The sequence below is a fragment of the Eucyclogobius newberryi genome, unplaced genomic scaffold (genome assembly GCF_026437365.1).
Source record: "Eucyclogobius newberryi isolate DKJ021-1_F unplaced genomic scaffold, fEucNew1.0.hap1 SCAF_1, whole genome shotgun sequence".
Taxonomy (NCBI): domain Eukaryota; kingdom Metazoa; phylum Chordata; class Actinopteri; order Gobiiformes; family Gobiidae; genus Eucyclogobius; species Eucyclogobius newberryi.
The window spans coordinates 28,040,831-28,066,572 of record NW_027315723.1 but is presented as its reverse complement, the minus strand read 5'-3'; the positions used below and the strand labels follow the sequence as shown (position 1 = coordinate 28,066,572).

Below are 25,742 nucleotides of genomic sequence, written 5' to 3'. Positions count from 1 at the left end.
CTCTGACTCTGTGAAGAGTGAAGAGACGCGAGTGAGAGCGCCGCATGCAGGACACACCACGAAACTGCACCATAGAGCTGCACCCACGGAGCTGCACCATGGAGCTGCACCACGGAGCTGCACCACGGAGCTGCACCATGGAGATGCACCACGGAGCTGCACCACGGAGCTGCACCATGGAGCTGCACCATGGAGATGCACCATGGAGCTGCACCATGGAGATGCACCATGGAGCTGCACCATGGAGCTGCACCACGGAGCTGCACCATGGAGCTGCACCATGGAGATGCACCATGGAGCTGCACCATGGAGATGCACCATGGAGCTGCACCATGGAGCTGCACCACGGAGCTGCACCATGGAGCTGCACCACGGAGCTGCACCATGGAGCTGCACTCACAGTCACGTGGACGGTTTCTGTTTCGTGTAACACTTAAAAGAAAACTGTTCCTGTTTTAAGTTGTTGATTGCTATGGCAACGGTCATACTTAGTCATTATTCTGGAACTCGAGACGAGTGCAAGGGAACAGTAAAACACCAAAGAAGAAAGAGTAAAGTCTAAAGAATAAAGTCTAAAGAATAAAGTCTAAAGAATAAAGTCTAAAGAATAAAGAATAAAGTCTAACAACAACAACAACAACAACAACAACAACAACAACAGGATAGGTGGGCTTTGTAACACCAAAGCAATGGAAGGAGTAAAGAATACAACAACAACAACAACATCTCAAGAAGTCTGAAAAAAAACCACCAAAGAAGTCTGGAGAGACGGGAGATGGAGGAGAGTGGATCGGTGGTCGAAGACGTTCTGGACGGCGTGGAGGAGCAGCCTTTTCTGGCTGCACGTGCCCGGAAACGTAAAAAGTCCCTTAGCTCGTCCGAGGGTTCTGGGAATGAGCAGCAGGATGAGGCTGAAGCTATTGATATCCGGGGTGAGAGCAGAGACTGTAAGGTGATCATAAAGCTTGCACAGGATAGTGCATCCTTTAAGGAGTGGAATTCAGTGGCATTGTCAAAGAGCCTAACTGTAGCTGTGGGAGTGATCAAGAGTGCGAGTGTCCTTAGAGATGGCTCGCTGCTGGTCGTGTGCAAGGATGCGGCTCAGCAACGGAAGGCGATTGGAACTAAACGTCTGGGTGGAAAGGACATTCTTGTGTCTGATGCTGAAAGAAACACGGTCAGAGGAGTTATCGTAGGCGTCCCTACGGCGACGTCTGTGGATGAAGTTAAGGAGAATTTGACTGGAGCTAAGGTGGTGGACGCTAGGCGGTTGAAGGTGACCCGGTCTGGGGTAAGATGTGACAGCTTGTCGGTAATGGTAACACTTGAAGGGAGGTGCCTGCCTAGTAAGGTGTTCATTGGGTTCATGTGCCATGACGTTAGGCCATATGTTCCACCGCCCCTGCGTTGCTTTAAGTGCCAGCGCTTTGGGCATATTGCAGCGGCCTGTAGAGGGAGGCAAAGATGTGGTAAATGTGCAGGAGATCACGAGTATGGGAAGTGTGACGTGGGAGCAAAACTGAAGTGCTGTAACTGTGGGGAAGAACATAGCTCTGCCTACGGGGGATGCAGGTTTAGCAAAAGAGCTGCTGAGGTGCATAAAATAAAGGTCTCTCAAGATATATCCTATGCAGATGCAGTCAAGAAAGTTTCAAGTAACGAGTTTAGAGTAAATAGAGAGATGAGCCAGCGCTGCTCCCAGCCAGGGCGAAATGAGAAAGGCCAGCGTGGCTCCCAATAAGTGTGAAGGTTTCAAGAGTGGAGGTCCCAAGTGTGCAGGTTCCAGAATTAATGAGAATACCCTGGTTGTGGATAGAGAGGATTTTGTACTCTTTATGGTGGATGTTGTAAACTGTGCTGCTCAGACTCAAAGCAGAACTGAAAGGATCAGGATCATTGCTAAAGCTGCAGGGAGATTCCTTGGAACAAAGGAGCTTGATTGGGCAGATATAGAAAACAGGCTAAAGGCGCTAAATGGGAGTCAGAGTGATGGGGGTCTGCTTTTGGGGAGTCAGAGTGATCAGAGTGACGAGATGGGGGTGGGGGTGGTCTCCTGTCCTCGTCCAGTCTCGTAGACGCACGGCTACCAAGCAGCGACATCAGTGGAAATATTAAAGCCTATAGAATGAAGCCTAAAGAATAAAGCTGTACGGTGGAAGCACCAAACGTCAAAGAAGGAGAGGAAGATGAAGAAGAGTCTCCCTGGAATAAAGCCGGTTGTTGTTGTTGTTGTTGTTGTTTTATGGCGGTTGGCATCCGAGTGTTGCATTACCGCCAGACTTTATTCCTTAGACTGTTGTTGCTGTTGTTATTGTTTTATGGCAGTCGACAGCCGAGTGTCGCATTACCGCCAGACTTTATTCCCCAGACTTTGTCGTAGTCCTAAAAGTTGTTCTTCCAGTGCTTTGACCTCCAGTGCTTTGACAAAGCCCAAGAGGTCATGAGATGCCAAACAACAACAACTATTCTAGTCACAAAGACATATCATGACCTCATGGGCTTTGTAACACCAAAGCAATGGAAGGAGTACTTTTACGGACTACGACAAAGGCATCTCATGACCTCTTGGGCTTTGTCAAAGCACTGGAGGTCAAAGCACTGGAAGAACAACTTTTAGGACTACGACAAAGTCTGGGGAATAAAGTCTGGCGGTAATGCGACACTCGGCTGTCGACTGCCATAAAACAATAACAACAGCAACAACAGTCTAAGGAATAAAGTCTGGCGGTAATGCAACACTCGGATGCCAACCGCCATAAAACAACAACAACAACAACAACAGAGTCTGAGGACTACGAAAAGTCTGAGGAATAAAGTCTGGCGGTAATGCAACAATTGGATGCCAACCGCCATAAAACAACAACAACAACAACAACATAAACATGGCAAGAAATTTTTAGTAAAAAAAGTGAAAGAAACAATGTCCAGAAAAAAATCTGACATTGGTCCACATTGTATTAGTGGACACAAATTATTGGTAGGTCTATTGTTAACTTTAATTGCTATTATTTGATGGTTTCAAATAAACTATAGCATTATACAGTAACAATCATGTAAAATAAAATAAAATGATATACATAGATGGATAGATAGTAGATATATAAGATTACATAGATTATATATATATATATATATATATATATATATATATCATATATAATATATATATTATGAAATTTCCCCATGTGGGACAATAAAGGAATATCTTATCTTATATATAAATACATAGTGATATAGATAGATGGATATATAGAAACATAGATGTATAGATATACAATATATATATTATTTCTGTAAATCTTAAGACACTATTACATTCAAGCAATTTTATGGAGTTATTCAAGGACACCGTTCTTGAAAAAACTTTTTTTTTTTAATGTAAACGTAATGCCATATTTCAGCCAGCAGAGGTCACTGTTGTGCTAAATACAGGGGCGTGTGGTTCCTCCCTTTGGCTTTTGTGCCAGAGTTGACAACATGTAGACTGCTAATCAGAAGAAATATTTCAACAATGATCACTCAATCATTTATTTCCCAAACAATGAAAATAACCACACAAAAAAGGCTCAAGATTTAAAAAAAAAAATGCAGGTGGCATTATGTAAATATGTGCCTTTAGTACTGCACGGGTATCACACCATTGTTTATAAATCAGCATAATCTACCTGTTACATTATTTATTACATAAGTTTGAGTAAAAACACTCGATTCCGCGTGAAGAAACTCAAACGCGTTGACTTGTGATACTTTCCGGTTTGAGTCGGGTCACTCCCTCCCTGTCACTGGCTCCGTACGCGGTCAAACTACTTGTTGGCGCAATCGGCTCCATCTACCACGATCAAGCCTCGTCCGTTACAGCTCGGGGACATTTCTCAGTTGTTGTTTTTAATGCGTTAACGTGCGTGTTTCCGGTTGTCTCGTGGGGAAAGACCCGCGGTTTGAGCCTCATTTTCAGCCCCAAAGACGCGGCGGCGGCGGCGGCGGCGGCGGCGGGTGAAATGTCCAGCTGAGGAGGAGCGGAAATCCTGAGAGCTCTGGGCCTCTTTTGGTAATGATTGGTCAACAATTTCGACAATGGCAGTAAAGGTGAGTCCCGCGTGTAGTTGGGACGCGTACAATCGTCGATAAACGCGCAGTGTGGCTTTATCTTATAGTTGACAGCTGTTTTTCTGATCTGTAACAACAACACTGGCTCGCGCGGAGGCACCGACTTCTTCTGCTGCTTTGCAAGATTGTTGCGCTAATCGCCGGGATTTGTCTCATATTCGTCTTTTAAAAGTGACTGTTGCGGTTACTTTGGAGTGGGGAGACGTGTCACAGATGCGCGTGAACTTATGTTCTTTCAACTTGTGCTAACGACGTGGAAAATGTGCGTTCTGCTGCAGAGTCTTGTGACATTTTACTACCTTTCCAGTGTGGGTCATGTCTGCGCCCGAGGGATTCTGGGAGTTGTAGTCCTTTTCATAGCGCTGACTGGAGTCGTTTGTGGAGTTGGAAAGTGTATTATTCATGATTATGGATATTAATGGCGCTTATGCTTTATATGTATAAACGGGCAGTTTTATTTGGATCGATATGTAACTGATAACTGCTGAAATTATGTTATACACGTCTGTCTAGTACAATATAAACAGCTCCTACAGTTATAGGGCTGTAACTTACACTTATTTTAGAAAACTAGTCAGTGATGGTTCTTTTTCAATGCATCCACTTTTTTTTACAATTATTCCTATGGTAAATTTAGTTTTTTTTTTTTTAAAAGGCCTACATTTTTAACCAAATAAAAGTTGAAACAGAGAGAATATTTACAGTTTAAAGTGTATTATAGAGAAAAGTGAGACATTGTCATTGACGTTTTGATTTTATAATGGCACTGGCTTGGTTATAAAGGGTTTTTTCATATGTGTTGAAGATTCTGCTGAGTCCAGATAACACTTACAGTTATCAAACTATGACTACAATCATTTTATTGTAGGCAGCTTGTCACGGAAGCCAATTTATCGTCGCAGCCCTAGTTATGTTTTGTAAATGGATTTTGGAGTTTGTTTTGGATACTAATAAAAAAAGAAAAGGTGAAGAGTCAGTCAAACGACAAGAAAACCTGCCCAACCTGTTTGAGTTCTAATAAATATGTAAAATACTGCTTTTCTGCTTTCAGGCAAAAGTTTTATACGACTTCTCTGCGGAGCCTGGCAACAATGAGCTGACGGTTAAAGAAAATGAGACGATCACGATCACTAATCAGGTGTGTTGACCCTGAATCGAGCTGACGATGTGTCTCGCAGACATGAAACTAAACTTAACATTATTCTAAACTAGAGCAAAGAGTATAACAGGAAATCAATGTCACACCTGCTGCTCTGTAGGAGTTCAAAGGTCACGTGGTGTGTGCTGACCTTCACAGTTTTTTTTATCAATGTTTTAGTCTAATCTCTAACTCCTGTTTTGGGAAGACTTGTTGTTTTTCTCGGCTGATTAAATAAAGCTGGTTTGTAAAGTATAGTATCTCATTTGCTGAATTGTTAAACATTAGTTGAAGATCATTGTACATTCTGTAAGTTAATAATTGTACTGTGGATAAATTATTGAAAAAGTCTTTACGTGGAGAAAACGTGTTGATTTGTGTGACATTATGTGCCCTGGATAGAGTGTCGGAGGTGGTTGGATTGAAGCACAAAACTCCAGAGGGGAAGTTGGACTGGTTCCAGAAGACTACATTGAGGTAAGACGTCTTCAGTCCACATGAGGCTTCTCAAACTGTGGTTGTCTGAAGTCATGTGGTGTACTTTATCTACTGAAATCACACTATCACTTGTATTTCACATTTCCTGCCACAGGAAGAGATTCCTGTTTCCCTTGAAAATTACAACACTTTTATGTTTTGCTGATGTTTGCGTGTGTGACCGTTTGTCCTGCGACTGTGACTTCATCATCTGGATGTGATTCACTCTCGTAAGATACTTAAGTACATTAAAACAGACTCAATATAACGTTCTACACTGCAGCCCCTGTGTCTGACGGATAATTAAGAAGCAGCTGATCTGAAGATGCCTGGAGCTCTGGGTGTGGTAGTGTCATAATGTAAATAGTACATTTTTAAACTCAAGAACTTTAACAAGTAGATTCCATAGATGAAGCGCCGACAGAGAGAGGACGCACACAATCCACAGCTGAGTCCCAGATTACTTTTACTTTTACATCCAAATACATTATACACATACATTATACACATACGTTGATGTTGCATTCTCAGGTGAGACATTTTCTTATGTTTACTGCATGAAAGGTGCTGCAAAGTGTTGCACTTTGAGAGATGTGTCAACACATAACGATTATTGACACAAAACAAAAGTGAAATCCTTTATTTTCTTTCATTTTAATTACTGTCCATTAGTGTGTGACCAGCTTTATGAATTTAAATGTTCTGAATGCAAAAATAAAGTTATTGTGATTTAAACAGCCACATACAAATCACTCTACATTCAGGTGTTTAGGGGGGGTCCAGATTGAATATAAACTAAATATTTTTTTTTCTAAAATAGTCACGGTGATTAGTTTGTAGTTCCTAAGATTATATTGTGACCTGAATAATCACAATTATCGATTAACAGAAAAATATTGAGATTCCTAGTGTCGAGCCTGTAAAGCACATTTATGCTAAGGCTGTGCAGTTGATCAAAATATAACAAAATCAAGAATCGATAGTTTCAAATCATCGATGATCAGCTTTGGGCTTTTTAATGGAGATCTCTGCTTTGGCAGTAAAAAGGATGAGGTTTGGAGTCAAGTTTGACTTAAATCTGAAGCTGTAAAGCAGGAACAAGCTTTATATTTATATTTATACTGTTACTATTTATGTGTATTTAATGAAGCTTTGAGGAGTTTTGCAAAACAGCGTCTCATTTTCATACATCTCATGCATCTCGAGTGCATAAAATGACAATACATTTTTTCTTGAATCTTAAAGTCATCTGATCGCTGTTGATGTGGCGTTTTAAGGCGTTGCAGGTGTATGTGGTCATGTTTGAGGCCGTCACTTCACATGACGACTGTGGACTCCACTTTAAAGGTTTCAATCCAGTTTCTGTCTGGTTTTAACGCTCTCGTTTCTCCATGTCCAGTTCGGTGCGTCGGCGCCGTCCTTTCCTGCCGCTCCCGCTCCCGCTCCTGCTCCCAGTCCAGGAAATGTGAACGCTCCAGACTTGTCCTTCTTTGACGCCTTCGCCCCGGCTTCTGCCCCACCTCCGAACCAGGTGCACTCTTCCTCCTCTCGATTTCTGAGAATGAGCTCATGTCAAAAGTTTTATTTAGAAGCTTAAAAGCAGAAATGAATTTGCATCACTGGATCTGTTTTTAAACGTGCTTGACTGAACATTTTGCAGACCGAAAGCCAGGTGTCACGTAGCCTTGAGTAACAATGTTTTACTTGGCATTAGCCGCAATTGTACGCAGTGTACTTCAGACAGATTTGGGAACAATGGTGAAATGTCGCTGCACGTTGTGCGAGTGCAGAAGGAAACGCATCAGCAAATTGAGTCGCTCTTCCCCCTCACATCCCCCCACTATAACATCACCGTCACGTTTTCTTCCTCTCAAGGTGGACGCTGGGAGTTTGAGTTCCCAGCCCGACACCCCAGACACCCCACTCACTCCCTTCTTTTCTTTTCCGAGCGAGGTAACGACCAGTAAAAGGTGGTGAGCATTAGCCAAGGGAATGAGCCCACATTTACTCCACCCTCTGATCTGTTTGTTTTGGAGATTTGCCCGTGTGATGACGCCACAAAGCATGTCGTCACTTATTATTAACATGCACCGACTTAAATGTTTTCAAATCAGCACCAGTTGAAATGTCACTATTCTTGGCTTACCAGGCAAAAGTTTGGAAACTCGTTTGTTATGGGAAGTTGTGCGGACTTTTGACTGGTAATACTTGAATGAATAAATGCACAGTGGAATTACAATAAATGAATAGTTGATTACTATTGTTGCATAAGTAACCTTTTTTTTGTTGGAGTGTTTGTTTTTCCAGCATTAAAAAGAGTCCATGTTTTGTATCTTTGCCTGTTCTGGATACAACACATGTATTATAGCTGTGGAGTGTACAAATGCCCTAATGTTGAAGTATTTGTGCCTTTACTTAACTGCATGATATGATTTTCTTAAACATGCTGTTCCTCTTTGCCCCGTCCATGTATTAATGACCTTTGAGTTTTAACATTGTCAATACTTTATTTCCTAAGGCGAGTAATGGCAATGATCCCTGGTCCACGTGGAATGCAGACCCTTCGGGAGGCTCTTCCAACAACTGGGCGTCCAACCCAGAGGGCACTCAGACTGGGCGGAGTGCAGCGCCGGACCCCTGGAGCGCTGGGTCCCATGGCCATCCTCAGGCCTATCAAGGACCAGGTTAGGATTATTACCATCAGGCACAATGTTGAAATAAAACCACTTTAGTTGTTCTAGTCATGGTACAAACGGGAATATAAATGATCGAGGCCGCAGCAGACGTGTTATTTTACTGTATAAAATACTCATGTAGCAACTGCTTTTTATAAAACGTCACAGAATCTTTCTATTTAAAAAATGTCCTTCCTTTTTCTCTGAAGGGCCATATCCTTATTTGATTGACTACACAGGTATCCTTGTCTGGTAGTTTTGTGCATAGTAACAGAGGTTGATATGTTTGACCAAATAACTGCATGTGTTTGTACAATAATGGACTGAATGTTGTCCACAATGGGATTCTGGGCGTTTGTCCTTCAGCATGCACCTGCCCACACGCCTTTGAATGGTCTGTGCATTATTCATACTCTTTACAGTGACGTTACACTGGCCTGATGATCTGCAGTTACCATTAGGGGTGTGCGATATTTTGGTTTGATCACAATTTATGTAAAATTAAGAAGTCACGGATTCTTTGCAAAGTTCACACTTCATTGCTGTTGTTGTTGTTGTTTTATGGCGGTTGGCATCCAAGTGTTGCATTACCGCCAGACTTTATTCCTCAGACTTTGTCGTAGTCCTCAGACTGTCGTAGTCCGTAAAAGAACTCCTTCCATTGCTTTGGTGTTACAAAGCCCATGAGGTCATGATATGTCTTTGTGACTAGAATAGTTGTTGTATCAGAGACCAACCGGCTTTATTCCAGGGAGACTCTTCTTCATCTTCCTCTCCTTCTTTGACGTTTGGTGCTTCCACCGTACAGCTTTATTCTTTAGGCTTCATTCTATAGGCTTTAATATTTCCACTGATGTCGCTGCTTGGTAGCCGTGCGTCTACGAGACTGGGCGAGGACAGGAGACCACCCCCACCCCCATCTCGTCACTCTGATCACTCTGACTCCCCAAAAGCAGACCCCCATCACTCCGACTCCCATTTAGCGCCTTTAGCCTGTTTTCTATATCTGCCCAATCAAGCTCCTTTGTTCCAAGGAATCTCCCTGCAGCTTTAGCAATGATCCTGATCCTTTCAGTTCTGCTTTGAGTCTGAGCAGCACAGTTTACAACATCCACCATAAAGAGTACAAAATCCTCTCTATCCACAACCAGGGTATTCTCATTAATTCTGGAACCTGAACACTTGGGACCTCCACTCTTGAAACCTTCACACTTCTTGGGAGCCACGCTGGCCTTTCTCATTTCGCCCTGGCTGGGAACAGCGCTGGCTCCTCTCTCTGTATTTACTCTAAACTCATTACTTGAAACTTTCTTGACTGCATCTGCATAGGATATACCTTGAGAGACCTTTATTTTCTGCACCTCAGCAGCTCTTTTGCTAAACCTGCATCCCCGTAGGCAGAGCTATGTTCTTCCCCACAGTTACAGCACTTCAGTTTTGCTCCCACGTCACACTTCCCATACTCGTGATCTCCTGCACATTTACCACACCTTTGCCTCCCTCTACAGACCGCTGCAATATGCCCAAAGCGCTGGCACTTAAAGCAACGCAGGGGCGGTGGAACATATGGCCTAACGTCATGGCACATGAACCCAATGAACACCTTACTAGGCAGGCACCTCCCTTCAAGTGTTACCATTACCGACAAGCTGTCACATCTTACCCCAAACCGGGTCACCTTCAAACGCCTAGCGTCCACCACCGTAACTCCCGTCAAATTCTCCTTAACTTCATCCACAGACGTCGCCGTAGGGACACCTACGATAACTCCTCTGACCGTGTTTCTTTCAGCATTAGACACAAGAATGCATGCGTTCGTTAAATCCAGCAATCACTCGTTTCAGAGCGTTTCTGAGGCCGATAAATGAAACAGCGTTCTAAAGAAAAAGAACAGAATTCAAAAGAAAAAGAACAGAATTCAAGAGAAAAAGAACAGAATTCAAAAGATAAAGAACAGAATTCAAAAGAAAAAGAACAGAATTCAAAAGAAAAAGAGCAGCGTTCTAAATAAAACCAGTGACTAGTGATATGGCAAGTGGTAATGCAACACTCGGATGCCAACCGCCATAAAACAACAACAACAACAACAACAACAACAACAACAACAACAACAACAACAACAACTTAAGGCATCTCATGACCTCTTGGGCTTTGTCAAAGCACTGGAAGTCAAAGCACTGGAAGAACAACTTTTAGGACTACGACAAAGTCTGGGGAATAAAGTCTGGCGGTAATGCGACACTCTGATGCCAACCGCCATAAAACAACAACAACAACTTAAAAGCAGATTGTCACAAGACTCACGATCGTCATTAGATTTCTATCACCATTATTTCCCAGCCCTTGTTTCCATGGTGACACAATGTATACATCAGTTTTTAGATTTAACCAACACATTTCCATGAGCCTGTGATCCAGTTGGGTGTTCATGGTCTTGTTTAAGGGTTTGATTTCTAATAAAGCGTGAGTGTGGCTAAGTGTTGCTTGCAGCTTGTGACTTTTAATGTGTTTTTTGAGAAGAACTTGTTTAACGGACCAAATCATCAGTTCTTTATGGTCTTGACTGTGTTAAAACAAAGCTTGGATTAAAGCCTAATGTGTGTCCCAGAGCTTCAGACAGAGCAGTGCCTCCAGTTAGCTTTGCGTAAACGGCATTGATATGATGTGTGACAGGAGCCGAGGACGACGAGTGGGACGACGAGTGGGACGACAGATCCACTGGAGGTTATGCAGAGTCTGAGGCTGGAGACGCCGGAGCCATGCAGAGGGCACATACAATGAAAATATCACTCAACAAGTAACAGTCCACCAACAGAACAATGCTCCAGGGACTTTTTAACGACGTAAAAACACTTTATTTTTCTGTTTCCGAGCAGGTTTCCCTTCTCAAAGTCGGGTCCAGAGCTGTACCTTCTTTGCAAACAACTTACAAAAGGCAAAGAGAGGCTTCCAATTTATGTACGTAAGTTCTGCAAAGCTGCAAGATCTCCAGCGTTACATGTGGTCACAGATTTTGTCTTGCTCAGATGGGGGAAGTCGGCGCGGTTTGGGCTTACCCAGAAACGCAGCTCGATTGCGTCGTAGCGGACCCTAAAAAAGGCTCAAAGATGTACGGCCTCAAGAGTTACATTGAATATCAAATTACACCAAATGTAAGTATTCACGTAAAATTCAAAACTAAAGTCTAAAAACATACAATATTTTGCATCATTATTTATGTCCCTAACTGTAACTGTTTTATAGACCACAAATAGACCTGTCAATCACAGATACAAGCACTTTGATTGGCTTTACGAGAGACTCCTGGATAAGTTTGGGTCGGCCATTCCCATCCCGTCTCTCCCCGACAAGCAGGTGACAGGTAAAGCACGTGAACGGAACGCTTCACACACTGGACATTTGCAGTGAAACGTTGACCATCATATTTCTCGTGTGTTTCAAGGGCGTTTTGAGGAAGAGTTTATTAAAATGCGCATGGAGCGGTTGCAGGGCTGGATGACCAGAATGTGTCGGCACCCGGTCGTTTCGTGTAGTGACGTGTTCCAGCTTTTTCTCACCTACAAAGACGAGAAGGTGTGTTCTGTGTTTTAACAACATTTGTACACGTGAAGGAAACGGAGCGCACCAGCCCTGATGCTTCTGTTCTGACATTAGTGTTTTTAAATGGCAGAAAAGGTTCCACACATCGACATGAGAAATGACACTCGTTTTCAAATGAGTTTAGGACATAACATTTATTATAACTGTCAAATTCTGTCTAATAATAATAATAATAATAATAATAATAATAATAATAATAATAATAATAATAATAATAATAATAATAATAATAATAATAATAATAATAATAATAATAATAATAATAATAATAATAATAATAATAATAATAATAATAATACAGTTGTGTATATAATGTCTATAATGCCCTGTACAAATATATCTAAATGTGCTTACTTTTTATTTAGCAAACTTTCTAGGGCGGAATTATGATTTACCGTATTTTCCTTTTTTCATAGTTTTGGCCGGGGTGTGACTTCTACTTATATTTATACTTATATACTCATACTCACACTCCGGAGCAACTTATATGTGATATTATTTGTTATTTTCACACTTGCAACCGCATTTCATACTCCAGTGCAACTTATATATGTTTATTTCTTCTCTATTATGCATTGTTGGCTGGTGCGACTTATTGTCCGGAAAATACATATTATTATACATATTGTTTTGAGTTTTATTAGTATTATTATTCTTTTTGTCATTATTCATTTCTTCAGGATTGGAAAATGGGCAAGAGAAAAGCAGAGAAGGATGAGACTGTCGGGGTAATGATCTTCTCCACAATCGAGCCCGAAGCGGTAGATCTGGACCCAGTGGAAGTGTAAGTGCGACCAAAATGTGACCAAAAACAAGAAACAAACAACATTACATACACTAAACAAACACACAACATTACCTACACTAAACAAACACACAACATTACCTCGCTTTCTTTCCCATTTCCCCTCAGGGAGCAGAAATGTGAGCAGTTCAGCAGGTTTACAAAAGCCATGGACGACGGCGTGAAGGAGATTCTCACTGTGGGCCACGAGCACTGGAAGAGATGCACAGGCCGTATGTGACTTGCACCCATTTTCTATTCGCTCGCCTTTTCTTAGCCTCCTAATTACTATTTACAAGACAAACATGTATTATTGTGTAAACCCCGCACATTCACGTCGGTGTTTGTGTCCCATCACAGCGTTACCCAAGGAGTATCAGAGGATCGGCAAGGCTTTCCAAAACCTGTCATCTGTTTTCACCAGCAGCGGATACCAGGGTAAATGCCAATATGAGCAGAATGACTTCCTCCTTTTGCGGTTATTCCATCCATCCATTTTCTACCGCTTGTTTCCTTTTGGAGTCGCGGTTAATGCTGACTAATTAACCAATGGTCTGTTTCAGAATCAGGGTTTTAAATGTGTTTAATGACGCCGAAGTCTTCAAAACACCTTGATGGAGCTTCTTACACAATGAATATTAGTCTTCCAACCGTATAGACACATAAAAATACTATTACGACACCTTTTTCAAGCTTCGACCACACAACATTTGCACTGCTGTCTACTGCAATGTCAAAGCAATATTTCTGATTGCAAAACGTGTGTCTAGGCGAAGCCACGCTCACAGACGCCATGACGGAGGCGGGGAAAACCTACGAGGAGATCGCCCTGTTGGTTGCAGAACAGGTACGCGTCAATATTGCAATAACAAAAGCCGCTTTGCAACATTCTTAGTGGAGCAACGATCCAACGACGACGCCTCAGGATGTTCATCGCCGTTTATTCTTGAACAACACTTGTTTTCTGTGCTTTTTCTTCCCTTTTGACATACTTCACTCGTTTCCGGTTCCGGCCGCGTCGACATCACATTGTGTTGTGTCGCGACCCCCTCGACCCCGTGTCCTGCTTGTCCGATCGGTCGAGGAAGATCCCAAGGCTGAGTTTAGTTCTAGTGATGAAGTGTGTTCAAGCGATGTCCTACGTTCTACGGTCTTGACACAGATTTATGCAGTTGTAATCACTGGGTCTATGTATATGAAGCGATGACGTCTCTGTCAGAACAAATGACCCATTGTAGCTTCGAAATATATTAAAATTGTCTGAATGCTGAGGTCTGTTCAGATAAATTGGTGTTTGTTTGTTTGTTTGGGCGTCCGAGCAGCTTACAGAGGAGTTATTCTGGTAAGCTTGTGATACTCCCAAACGTTTTATGTGCTAGCAATCCCTTAAAGCTCACGCATAAACGGATAGTAAAGTCATATTGAACCTGTTCGCTCATCCATCTAGTTCCAAAGCTAAGTTTAGGCTTGCACTGCTTCCATTATGTTGGTTTAATCATTTCAATTTAAAGCAGGATGTCTTGCCGATGATGTACAGTTTCCCCTTTTCTCCTTTTATCTCTTGAGAACCTGCTACTCTTTTCCCCTCCTCATTTCTCACGTCTAGATAAGGACATGACTTTGATGCAGCGCTTCCATGTTTGTTTGTTTTTCAGCCTAGAAAAGACCTCCACTTTGTCATGGAAACAAACAACGAGTACAAGGGCCTGCTGGGCTGCTTCCCCGACACCATCGGAGTCCATAAGGTGCACTTTAATCCTACCGTCTCTTTTCGTTGTGCCGCCGTCCGTCGCTCACGCTTTTTTGTAACACTCTCCAGGCGGCGATAGACAAAGTGAAAGAGGGCGACAAACTGGTTGCCGCGGGTAAAATCACCGCTCAGGACAAAGTGACCATGGCCAAACGTGTCAGCGTAATGTCGTACACGTTACAAGGTATCGCACGCAAAATATCGACTACTTTGGGGACTTGTTTAGTCAAATGATATCTGATTTGTGTGTGTGTGTGTGTGTGTGTGTGTGTGTGTGTGTGTGTGTGTGTGTGTGTGTGTGTGTGTGTGTGTGTGTGTGTGTGTGTGTGTGTGTGTTTTTTGTCCAGCTGAGATGAACCACTTCCATAGTAACCGTATCTATGACTACAACCGGGTCATGCAGCTGTACCTCGAGGAGCAAATCAAGTTTTACGAGATGGTAGGAACATCTCCATCACCTCTGTGCTTCACTAAATGTTAACGAGTGACGGGGACGCAGTATATTACGCGCTATGCAATATAAATGTGTGAAAGTTTTATTTACTACAGATGCACGGCCTCCAGAAATGTTACATAATGCACCGAACTATTTATGAGCAGTAACGGCATGGAGAGCTCTGGGGTTAAGAATTATGAGAAATTACAGTTTAAAACTATTTATAATATATTTTGAATGGGAAAAGTCTCAAAAGGTTGTATAAGATGGAAAACTGAAACCCATTAATAAAAATGTCTAGAAATTTGGCCTTCCCTTTCCTCTCAGAGAACGCAAACTACTATACTTGTACTGTAGGTTATAACTGTTAGTGTAATACTGCATTTTCCATTTACATTGTTATTTCCCACTGTGTTTTCTTTTTGCATTCCTAGATCGCAGACAAACTGAGACAAGCACACAGTCAGTTCACCACCATGTGAGAGTCCAGACTGTCATACTACAAGAACCCATCCAATATTCCTGTTTGTACTACGTTCTTTTGGACACAGTTTATTTAATTTGTACTCTCATTCACCTGTGCCTTAGATAAATATAACGATGTGTAGTGTGTATTGACACCGGCAGCAGAAGATGAGCTCTTAATGCATTTCAAAATACATTCTCCTTTCAAATGATCCACGTGAACAGTGCTGTGCAAAGGTCTGAATTGACTTTTAAGGAACAACTATAAGTACATGTAAATGCACCTTAGTCAAGGCACTGGTCCTATCTCGCAATTGTGTGCTTTGTGTTTATATTAATATATTGAATAAATACAATTGTCCATGGCATGTTACTAACTAACATCAAAATTAATTTTAAAAAGTAATAAACTAAGGATGGGCAATTTATTGATTTAAAAAATTTGTATCTTTGACTAGATTTCTGAATCTGTTTGATATTAATATGTTGCCAATATTCTGAGCTGCCCCAATCTGTGTGTCACATGAGTCATTCCCAGATGTGTCATTTAGAACAGACTCATAAGGGATACTGTAAATAAAAGAGCAATTAGTCTAAAAATACAGTGTTTATGATTATTATTATGGAATTATTGTAATGCCCATAAATGCTATTAATAATTTGTTGTTTTACAAAAGTGACAAATTAATTTATCATCTTTACAATAACTTGGCAAACATTTATGGCTTTTAAACTCTGAATATTGATCATTTACATTATTGGCCGCAGCAGCCCGACAAATATTAGACTTTATCGACTCAAGAATCCATATCGCATCGTGGCTTAAAGGAACTGGTCTAAAAGTATCAAGCCGGTCTTGTTGTTCCCACCTTTGCACAGTCCTGTACATTATCGTGACATGAAACATGGAGTTTGATGGGTTTTTTTTAGCGTATACCTTTGCTTCTGGTGGCAGTGCCTCGTCTTGTCCTGCCTTGCACTTCATTCAAATATAACGGGACACTCCCACTACCTGTGCCTGCCTCATGTGCCTTATATTATTGAACGAAACACAAGTGCTCCGCCCTGACCAGCAATACTGTCATTCTACAGTTTACATGGATTTTTAACTTCTCTCACCACAAAAGTTTAAAAAGTGATCATCCAATGAAGAGAGACTACCTTTTCCTGAGGAATATTTGTCCATAGACATAGATGTTTTATATGAAGGTGTTTGAAGCACTATATTATGTAACAATCTGTACCATAAGAGCTCTGGTCACAGCCGGAGAATAAGTGATGTATGCAATTTTACTCCTGCTTTTCACCAGCCTGCAATCAGTCTAATCGTGTACACTTTTTACTTTCATATGACTTCATATATAAGATTTCTGTGTAAGTAATAAGACAAATAGTGATGTAACTATATACGTTTGAGCCCATCCGGTGCTCCGTCAATATTGTATGTATAGAACTATTTGTCGTATGTAACACAATTCGGTTTGATTGATTAAAGAATGATTTGTACTACTCTTCTTGCGCTTGTCGGTGTTTAAATGTTGCTGTGTCTTATACGCTTGTGCACACTCTGGTTTTACAGTGTCCTTCCTGTTCCCCAAACGGACTCCTCCTTTAAAAGCCCGGCTCAGAGACACAGAGGGGTCTGACTGCACAGGTCAAAGAGTGTGTTTGTTCACTCTCACACTCAAAGGGCTCTTTAAGCGCTCACTCATCTGTGGAAGGCTTTAGGTGCAGCTGGAGGTTTTAATGTACTTCCATTTGGAACTGCAGTGTAGGGCTGTTTTTTATTAGGGCTTTTATACTCCCATGCATGAACAATACTTAATTACAGTTCATAAAAAAGTTAAAAATCCCAAATTTAAGAATGCAAACTTAGTGGTAAACATGGTAAATACATATACTGCATACACGTCTGATATAAATAGAAAATGTATATAAAAATGTCACAAAAATGTACAGTTTTATATAGAAAAAAAACATGACATTGTCTGAAATAGCGTGGTTAAAATATTTCTACAATATGTACTTTTAGGATGTATAAAGGACTCAAAGTTTTCATGATCACGGGTGCAGTCCACAGTCTCTTCTTCAACATACTTTGGCTCCACATTTGTGAAATATCCAGGTGGTCGTCAAGGCGACACATGTTTTCTGAAGGAGCGGGGCCGAATCATCATAGTCACTTTACGCAGAGAATAATAGTCCGAGTCTTTCCACGAGTGCCACACGATTCCGTCCGGACCCAGAGGACCGCGCCCTCGAGGGCTGTAATGACCTCCCTGCAAGTGACAAGTCATGAAACAACATCGCTCTGCTTTTCTCAGAAGTCACATGTAGGCCTAGCTCTTTTGTATTTTACCCTGTGATAAACGCCATTCAGGTGGGCATAGAAGCACTGGTTGTACCACCATCCGCCATGGGAGATCTCGGCGCAGATGTTGCCGCTGTCTGGAGTGCTGAAGCTCTGTTTGTCGTGATACCAGGCAAATGAGTCCGGCACTGAGCCACTGAACCCCGCGACGTGGAGGCGGTACTGGTGCTCCTCGTCCTCCACACTGTCATGACAAGAAAAAGGCCTTTGTGTCAGCACCTTTTGTTCACGGGTTAGTGTTCTAGTACTGCTGTGCATCACCTGAAGCTCTGGTAGACGGCGTGTTTGTGTTTATTGCTCCAGTCTTCCAGGTCTATTCGCAGCACGTACTCCCCCTGAGAGGTGAGCTCATGGATGTGGTCGTTCCCCAACCAGAACTCCGAGTGCAGGTCTCCGAACCCGTCCCTGTAGTCCCCCCAGGTCCGGTCAAAAGTGACGGAGCCATCCACCCTCCTCTGGATCAGTGTCCAGCCTCCACCTGCAGCACACACACACATGCACACACACACGCACGCACACACACACATGCACACACACACAAACAAACAAACAAACAAACAAACAAACAAACACATTAGAAGAGTTTTGAGGGAAGTGTAGACTACCATTACTTTAAAACAGACTTGCATTAATATCAAGTAGAAGTCAAATTAATAGGATAAAATGGTATGATTACCGATGAAACTCTACGGTCATTTGTAATTTAGAGGTTATATAAACAAATTCTCCGACTAAACATTAAAGTAAACATTTCAAGTACAAGGAAACTTAAACTATAATTTTATATATATAGATCTGAAATTGCAATATTGGTCTAAAACAGCTCAATAATATGAACGGAACCATTGATTTTCACTTGTGGGTGTCATAGTCTAACAAACAATGTGGAAAGCGTTGTTAAAACCTGTTTCAAAATGAAGACACCTTCACTCCTCTCTGGGAGGAGCAGGTTCTGAAGAAAGAAAACAGCCTCTTGGGTCGGCCCCACCACCCAGACTCCTGACTCATGATGCTTTCAGGGTACAGAGAATTAATAGTTTTACCAATTATTTTGTGTCCTATTAAATTGCTGAATTCTAATGGTGGTGGATGCATTTGTTTTGTAATACATGGTTTTGTATTGTTGGGGTCGCCTTGATGAGTTTTACTTTGTAAACTGTTAAATGGACTGACACACTATATTTGTTTGTGAAAAATGGCTATGTGACTTTTTAGAACCCCACATGTATCACTTGAGTTTTTAATGTTTCAAATAATCACAAAGTACAGGGATGTGGGCGGGGATAGTCTACAGCATGTCTGTGATAGGGGGTAGGTGAAAACAGGTCTTTTCTGAGCACGCAAGCAAGTATGCAGGGTAGCTCAAACATGCGTAAAGCAATCAAAATACTCCAACTAGTAAGATAATGATGTGCATTATAACAAGGTTAAAAGCTCATGGAAGTTGATTTAGTATTGTAACACTGGTTAGGTGTTCCAATTATGTCTAATCACACAAATTGGTATTTCCAACGACACAAAAGTTCAGTCCAATGAATGTCCAGATCACAATAGTCACATTAACATTCAGCAGTAGTCTTGGTGGAGGTGGGTCCAGACCAAACTATGGACATGTGAGTTTGAAAGGTGTTTAAATACACGCAAACTATTTTAATTAGGCTTAAATCCACTGAATGAAACTTTAACTAAAAAAATAGAGCATTTAGTTCAATAACTATACTACTCACATAGAAGTAAAAGTATTACTATTAGTACTATTACTCTCACTTCTCAAAAGAATACAAAGTGACTGTTTACCATACAGCAGGTCTGTAGCTCAAAGACAGATGAGCCCTGACAACACAAACATGCTGTAATTAACTTTGAATAGGTTTGTGTGAAGCCCCCTCACCATCTGTGTCCATGTCGCAGGAGACTTGTACTGGAGCTCCTGCCATCGCCGGCACCACCGTGTAGAGACCTGATCTCCTCACGCCATTGTAGTGAATAGATGCACAGTCTATGGGGCAGTTCCTAACGGGCTGTGTCTCTGCAGGGGGCAAATAAAAACAGTGTCCTGCGCCCTCTCCTGGTGGAAAAGTGCACTGACTGACCTGGATGGTGCTGAGGTTCTTGAGAACTCATCAGAGAATTGGGATGAAGGACGTTGACCAAACAGCCAGGATTTCTTTTGACTCGATCCACCACTTCAGTCAGGTTATGGACCTGGTTCTAAAGCGAGCTCATTGTCAGGTCATTAAAAGCTTTCAGATGACATGTCACATTAACACACTAATTATATGTTATGCATAACCCTATTGTATTGTAAACCGTACTTCTTTAATTATAGTTATCTTTGTCTTAAAATGCATACAACGGTTTTAACACCCCTTTATTGCTTAAAGTTAAGCAATTTATTATAAAATAAATGTGTTTGGTTTGTGACCGGAGGAGTAAACTTGTAATAAACAGAAATGGTAATTGGTAATGGTAAGGACATGGGATGCTGGGACATTTGTCTAAGGACATGGGATGCTGGGACATTTGTCTAAGTGTGGCAGTAGGCCCTCATAACCCCTGACAGCCTATGGCCTGTGACCTGGGCCTTTAAAAGGAGGCTTCCTCACCTGCGCTGGCCCTTCTCGCCTCTGACGTCACCCGCCACCTGGGAGCAATGCAAGCGGCACGAGGACCGGAGCATTCGTTCTGATCGCCCCAAAAACACCCCAAAGTTTAGGCTTAAAGCCAGCGATCACACCAGCGTGTTAACCAGGTTGGTTTGCGCATCGTGCGCTCACCAAACCCTGCTCCAACCTTGTATGACTCGTGCCGCACGCTCCCCAGGTTTAACGCCCCGTGCGTGACGTTACGTGCAGGCTTTGTGCGCCAGGATTCCTCCCAGCCACGGCGCGCATAGTGCACAGATTTGAGCACCGGATTGGTAACCCCGCGGGTCTCTCCTCCGACCCCAAACGTCTCTCCTCCGACACCAAACGTCTCTCCTCCGACCCCAAACGTCTCTCCTCCGACTCCAAACGTCTCTCCTCCGACTCCAAACCCAGAACTTCCCTCCAAGTGCCCTTGGTGGGTTTGGGCACGTTCGCACCGGCCCTTTTCTACATTGACAGACTGTAACATCAACGTTTGGAGTTTTTGAGTGTCGGCTCTGGCCCCCAGCTGGACTGTGGGACTGTACCGGGTCCCAGGCCTGCTGCTAAGGACCAGCGCCACCTCCTGGTAGGGTAATTGGGCCTTAAAGTGCCTGCAGGGACAATCTGGGCTGCTGTTTTATTTTACTTTTGTTATTTCGGTGAATTGTTTAAATGTGTCTACTGTTTTAGAGGTGTGAATGTGTGAATGAGAGTAGTAGTAGTTTTATTATTAAAAATACAAATGTTTCATTTATTCTGTCTTTAGATTTAATAAATGGTGAACTGTTTTCCTATATCTGAGTCTCCTGGTCCACTCAATCAAAGAATGTGTGCTTGCCTTAGTTGTGTATGTGTCCCTGGCACCAATCCAGGGTGGCGTTGTTGGAAACTAATACAGTCAATAATTATTCATTTAACCCATAAATTGGAATTCATGTGGAAAACATCCACCTAAACATCATATCCCTATCGTAGCCACGACATAAGGACATGGGATGCTGGGACATTTGTCTAAAGGACATGGGATGCTGGGACATTTGTCTAAAGGACATGGGATGCTGGGACATTTGTCTAAGGACATGGGATGCTGGGACATTCATCTAAGGACACGGGATGCTGGGACATTTGTCTAAGGACACGGGATGCTGGGACATTCGTCTAAGGACATGGGGTGCTGGGACATTCGTCTAAGGACATGGGGTGCTGGGACATTCGTCTAAGGACATGGGATGCTGGGACATTCGTCTAAGGACATGGGATGCTGGGACATTTGTCTAAAGGACATGGGATGCTGGGACATTTGTCTAAGGACATGGGATGCTGGGACATTTGTCTAAGGACATGGGATGCTGGGACATTCGTCTAAAGGACATGGGATGCTGGGACATTCGTCTAAAGGACATGGGATGCTGGGACATTCGTCTAAGGACACGGGATGCTGGGACATTTGTCTAAGGACACGGGATGCTGGGACATTTGTCTAAGGACACGGGGTGCTGGGACATTCGTCTAAGGACATGGGGTGCTGGGACATTCGTCTAAGGACATGGGATGCTGGGACATTCGTCTAAGGACATGGGATGCTGGGACATTTGTCTAAAGGACATGGGATGCTGGGACATTTGTCTAAGGACATGGGATGCTGGGACATTTGTCTAAGGACATGGGATGCTGGGACATTTGTCTAAGGACATGGGATGCTGGGACATTTGTCTAAGGACACGGGATGCTGGGACATTTGTCTAAGGACACGGGATGCTGGGACATTTGTCTAAGGACACGGGATGCTGGGACATTTGTCTAAGGACACGGGATGCTGGGACATTTGTCTAAGGACACGGGATGCTGGGACATTTGTCTAAGCTGGGACATTTGTCTAAGGACATGGGATGCTGGGACATTTGTCTAAAGGACATGGGATGCTGGGACATTTGTCTAAGGACACGGGATGCTGGGACATTTGTCTAAGGACATGGGATGCTGGGACATTTGTCTAAGGACACGGGATGCTGGGACATTTGTCTAAAGGACACGGGGTGCTGGGACATTTGTCTAAGGACACGGGATGCTGGGACATTTGTCTAAGGACACGGGGTGCTGGGACATTTGTCTAAGGACACGGGGTGCTGGGACATTTGTCTAAGGACACGGGATGCTGGGACATTTGTCTAAGGACACGGGATGCTGGGACATTTGTCTAAGGACACGGGGTGCTGGGACATTTGTCTAAGGACACGGGGTGCTGGGACATTTGTCTAAGGACACGGGATGCTGGGACATTTGTCTAAGGACACGGGATGCTGGGACATTTGTCTAAGGACACAGGGAAATAAATAGAATTGAAGGTGTCACTGAGCTGGTGTTCAGTGGTGTCTCACCTGCAGGTCCAGGATGAGCGTGCCCTGTATGTGCAGCAGGCTGGTGGCCTCTATGTAGTGCATCTCCAGATCATGAAGTCGCTGTTCCAGGGACATGTTCAGGTGAAGTCTCTCTTCACTCTGTCAGCAGACCATGCTTTCAATAAGATATCATCTTAAAACAGTCCTAAATGTATTCACATTGTGATTTACTCAATAACATGAATCAAACACAACAACAACAGAGGTTTTCACTGCCCATATTGTAACTTCTCTGGGGAAAATGTGTTTGCGATCACAGATGTCGCACAAGAACCTTGAGGCCAGTGTTTGAGTTATTGTTTGTGTAGCTCTGAGACACACGTAACTAAATGTGGGGGTAGAAAGCTAATCCTGTTAGCAGCATAGACTGTATTAGCAGCTAAGGTCAAGGACAAGGTGCAGTGTTAAGACATGAGAAATGACAAGGCACTTTTAAACAAGTGTGATATGTCAAATGTTATCGCAGTTTAATGCACACTTCATTCATCATCCAGCATTTTTTGATGCATTCTCCTTTTTCTTTTAATGCATATACATAATATGCATATACATAATATGTATATGCATACAAATATCGTGTGCGCACACACACACACACACACACACACACACACACACACACACACACACACACACACATGTATATGCATTAAAAACATTCCATTCTCACCCTTCATGGTTGGTAATAGATAATACTGACAATCCTCATTCCAAGGGAAAATGCACAGTAAAAGTGTATCAAGTACTCTGTAATACAGTCTAATGTGTAGAGTTTGACCTGGAGCTCCAGGACCTTTAGGCGGTGCCGGTGGTTGCTCAGCTCCTCCTGCAGCTCGGACACAGTCTCTCTGAGCGCAGACAGCTGCCTCTTCAGCTCCTCGTTCTCTTGGACCCAAAAGAACACTTCGTCTGTGCAGCGGAACATATCAGGACACCTCTGTCCCTCCAGCAAGGGCAAAGTGGCCACGATACGACACATGCCATTCTCTGTCAACTGTGGCGTGGAGAAGAAATGAAAAACTATACATATATATATATATATATATATACTACAGTGCATGTAACATTGCATACTATGCATTATCCATCCATTTATTGAGTTTATCTTTTGCAAAAACTAAGGAATGTGTGGAGAGTTGAGACTATAATGCACATCAATGTCTTCTTTTGTGCCGAGGCCAGAACACTTTATGGAAACAATCTAACTCAGCATTAAACCCTCAGAACACCACCTCGAGCACTTCCTGAATAAGCACATTTTATATGAGTTCTCACCTGATTTGAGTACTCTCCACACTGTGTTCCTCCTCCATTGAATCCAGTTGTGTTAAACGCGTCCACCTGAGCCTCGAGCACCAGCCTCATCAACACACACAGCCCAGAAACAACACTCCAGGAGGAAGAGGGAGACATGGCCCACACTGTGTGAAACTAAAGGCCTTTCTGTCTGGCAGAAGCAGTGCGGTTATCCATTCCCAAGACGGTTTCATCTGTGGCTCTCTTAAACAGATATAGATTTATGTTACACATTTGTTCAGTTCCAGTGTAACTGAAGGTGCATGCACTTGAGTAATTAAGACCAGACCACAATCCCATTTAGTCTATTACATTACTGCCTTCAGGCTCAGGCCCGTCGCCTGCTTAACACTGCTTTCTGCACTAAACTCTTAGTTTAAAGATGACACAGCAGCTTCTTCCTAAACACGCTCTCTTTCTGATTGTATCAGCAATGTAGACATGAGAACCAAAACCACATCCCGTGTAAATCAGCTGTCAAATCAGTCAAACCAACACGTAAACTGTTTCTCTTTCTTTTTGTGTAATAATACATATTTAGTCATTTCACGTTTTTTGCAGTCAGTTTAAACAGTTTGGATTCCCATGGGTGTGTCACTAGACAAGCATCTGATGGGCGTTTTTTAATGTACTTTCTCAAATGTACTTTTATTTACAGAGCTATGAAAGTGTGGAATGTGTTGCCATCATATTTTATAACAACCGAACTAAAGAAAGTTTTCAAAATCAATTGAAGAGGGATTTTTTCGAAATACATTATCTATGAATGAAATATACTTTTGATATACTTATGGCTTTTCTACAATGAGAATACATACTTGTTTGTATTTTTCATATACATTGAAAACTGATCTATACAGGTAGCTGGCTGTATAGATCAGCTAATGGGGATCTAATAATAACCATAAACTAAGAAACAGTAAATAAATAAATACAAACATAGCGTAGACTGCATAACTACTGTTGTGAAATGTAATAGTGCATTTGAGCTGGTCCTGCCTCATTCCCTTCAGTGTAGCACTTATAGGTGGCTCCCACATAGGCCTGTACTCACCCCAGCCAGAGGTCAGCTTCTGCTATGTCCAGACCACACGCGTCTCAGGAGTTCATTTTCTTCAGTCCAAAACTGCACGAATTCCAGTTTCAAGTGTTCTGTCTGCTCCTGGTCTCCTCACTCTCACTGTCGACATCTTAGAGCCATAATCCCCCTGTAAGAGGATTTCAACAGAGAGGGAGACATGCAGAAAAGGAAAACACAATTAATACAAGATGTTGTGTTTTTATTTGCAAAAATGAAATACTGCTTTAACTACAATACACAACAAATCAGGTAAATCCCAATTTTAGAATACACAGCCACACTCGATAGAATTAGAGACCACGTGGATGTGTTAGTAACATTTTGCACAAGATTATCTGACTGAGAAGCCAATAACCACTTAGGGCCAACAGCAAATACAAGCCCACAGCCCAGTGACATCGAGGGCCTATGATTTATTTTGAAGAAAAAAAGATATCTAAAAGAATTGTCTGCTGCACTTATACTCTCCACAATAATCTCCAGAGTAAATGAGTAGGAGGTCTATGATCATGTGCACGTTTTTACACATTTTT

The 25,742-nt window shown here is 42.4% G+C and overlaps 2 protein-coding genes across 6 annotated transcripts; one reads left to right on the top strand and one right to left on the bottom strand.

Annotated features, from left to right (window-relative positions):
* The first annotated feature begins 3,775 nt into the window (after positions 1–3,775).
* On the top strand, positions 3,776–16,943 carry snx9b (sorting nexin 9b). 4 transcript variants are annotated; one of them, XM_072442276.1, is made up of 20 exons: positions 3,776–4,086; positions 5,159–5,245; positions 5,648–5,722; positions 7,122–7,253; positions 7,598–7,675; positions 8,241–8,406; positions 8,607–8,636; positions 11,071–11,194; positions 11,274–11,355; positions 11,424–11,549; positions 11,641–11,758; positions 11,840–11,970; positions 12,678–12,781; positions 12,911–13,014; positions 13,142–13,219; positions 13,552–13,628; positions 14,437–14,526; positions 14,601–14,715; positions 14,879–14,970; positions 15,402–16,943. In XM_072442276.1, the coding sequence occupies exons 1-20, from the start codon at positions 4,075–4,077 to the stop codon at positions 15,447–15,449; spliced, it is 1,869 nt and encodes a 622-aa protein (XP_072298377.1). In that variant the 5' UTR covers positions 3,776–4,074; the 3' UTR covers positions 15,450–16,943. The 4 variants fall into 4 exon arrangements, with proteins under 4 accessions (XP_072298377.1, XP_072298390.1, XP_072298384.1 ...); XM_072442289.1 differs by lacking the exon at positions 7,598–7,675 and having other exon boundaries at positions 3,959–4,086; XM_072442283.1 differs by lacking the exon at positions 8,607–8,636 and having other exon boundaries at positions 3,959–4,086.
* A 435-nt stretch (positions 16,944–17,378) lies between these two features.
* On the bottom strand, positions 17,379–25,330 carry LOC140357783 (angiopoietin-related protein 7). 2 transcript variants are annotated; one of them, XM_072442301.1, is made up of 9 exons: positions 25,183–25,330; positions 24,108–24,332; positions 23,611–23,826; positions 22,812–22,931; positions 19,897–20,014; positions 19,695–19,832; positions 18,065–18,281; positions 17,792–17,987; positions 17,379–17,711 (listed from the first exon to the last, which is right to left on the bottom strand). In XM_072442301.1, exons 2-9 carry the CDS (start codon positions 24,243–24,245, stop codon positions 17,565–17,567), a joined length of 1,290 nt encoding a protein of 429 aa, XP_072298402.1. In that variant the 5' UTR covers positions 24,246–24,332; positions 25,183–25,330; the 3' UTR covers positions 17,379–17,564. The 2 variants fall into 2 exon arrangements, with proteins under 2 accessions (XP_072298402.1, XP_072298409.1); XM_072442308.1 differs by having other exon boundaries at positions 23,626–23,826.
* Between the last annotated feature and the right edge of the window lie 412 nt (positions 25,331–25,742).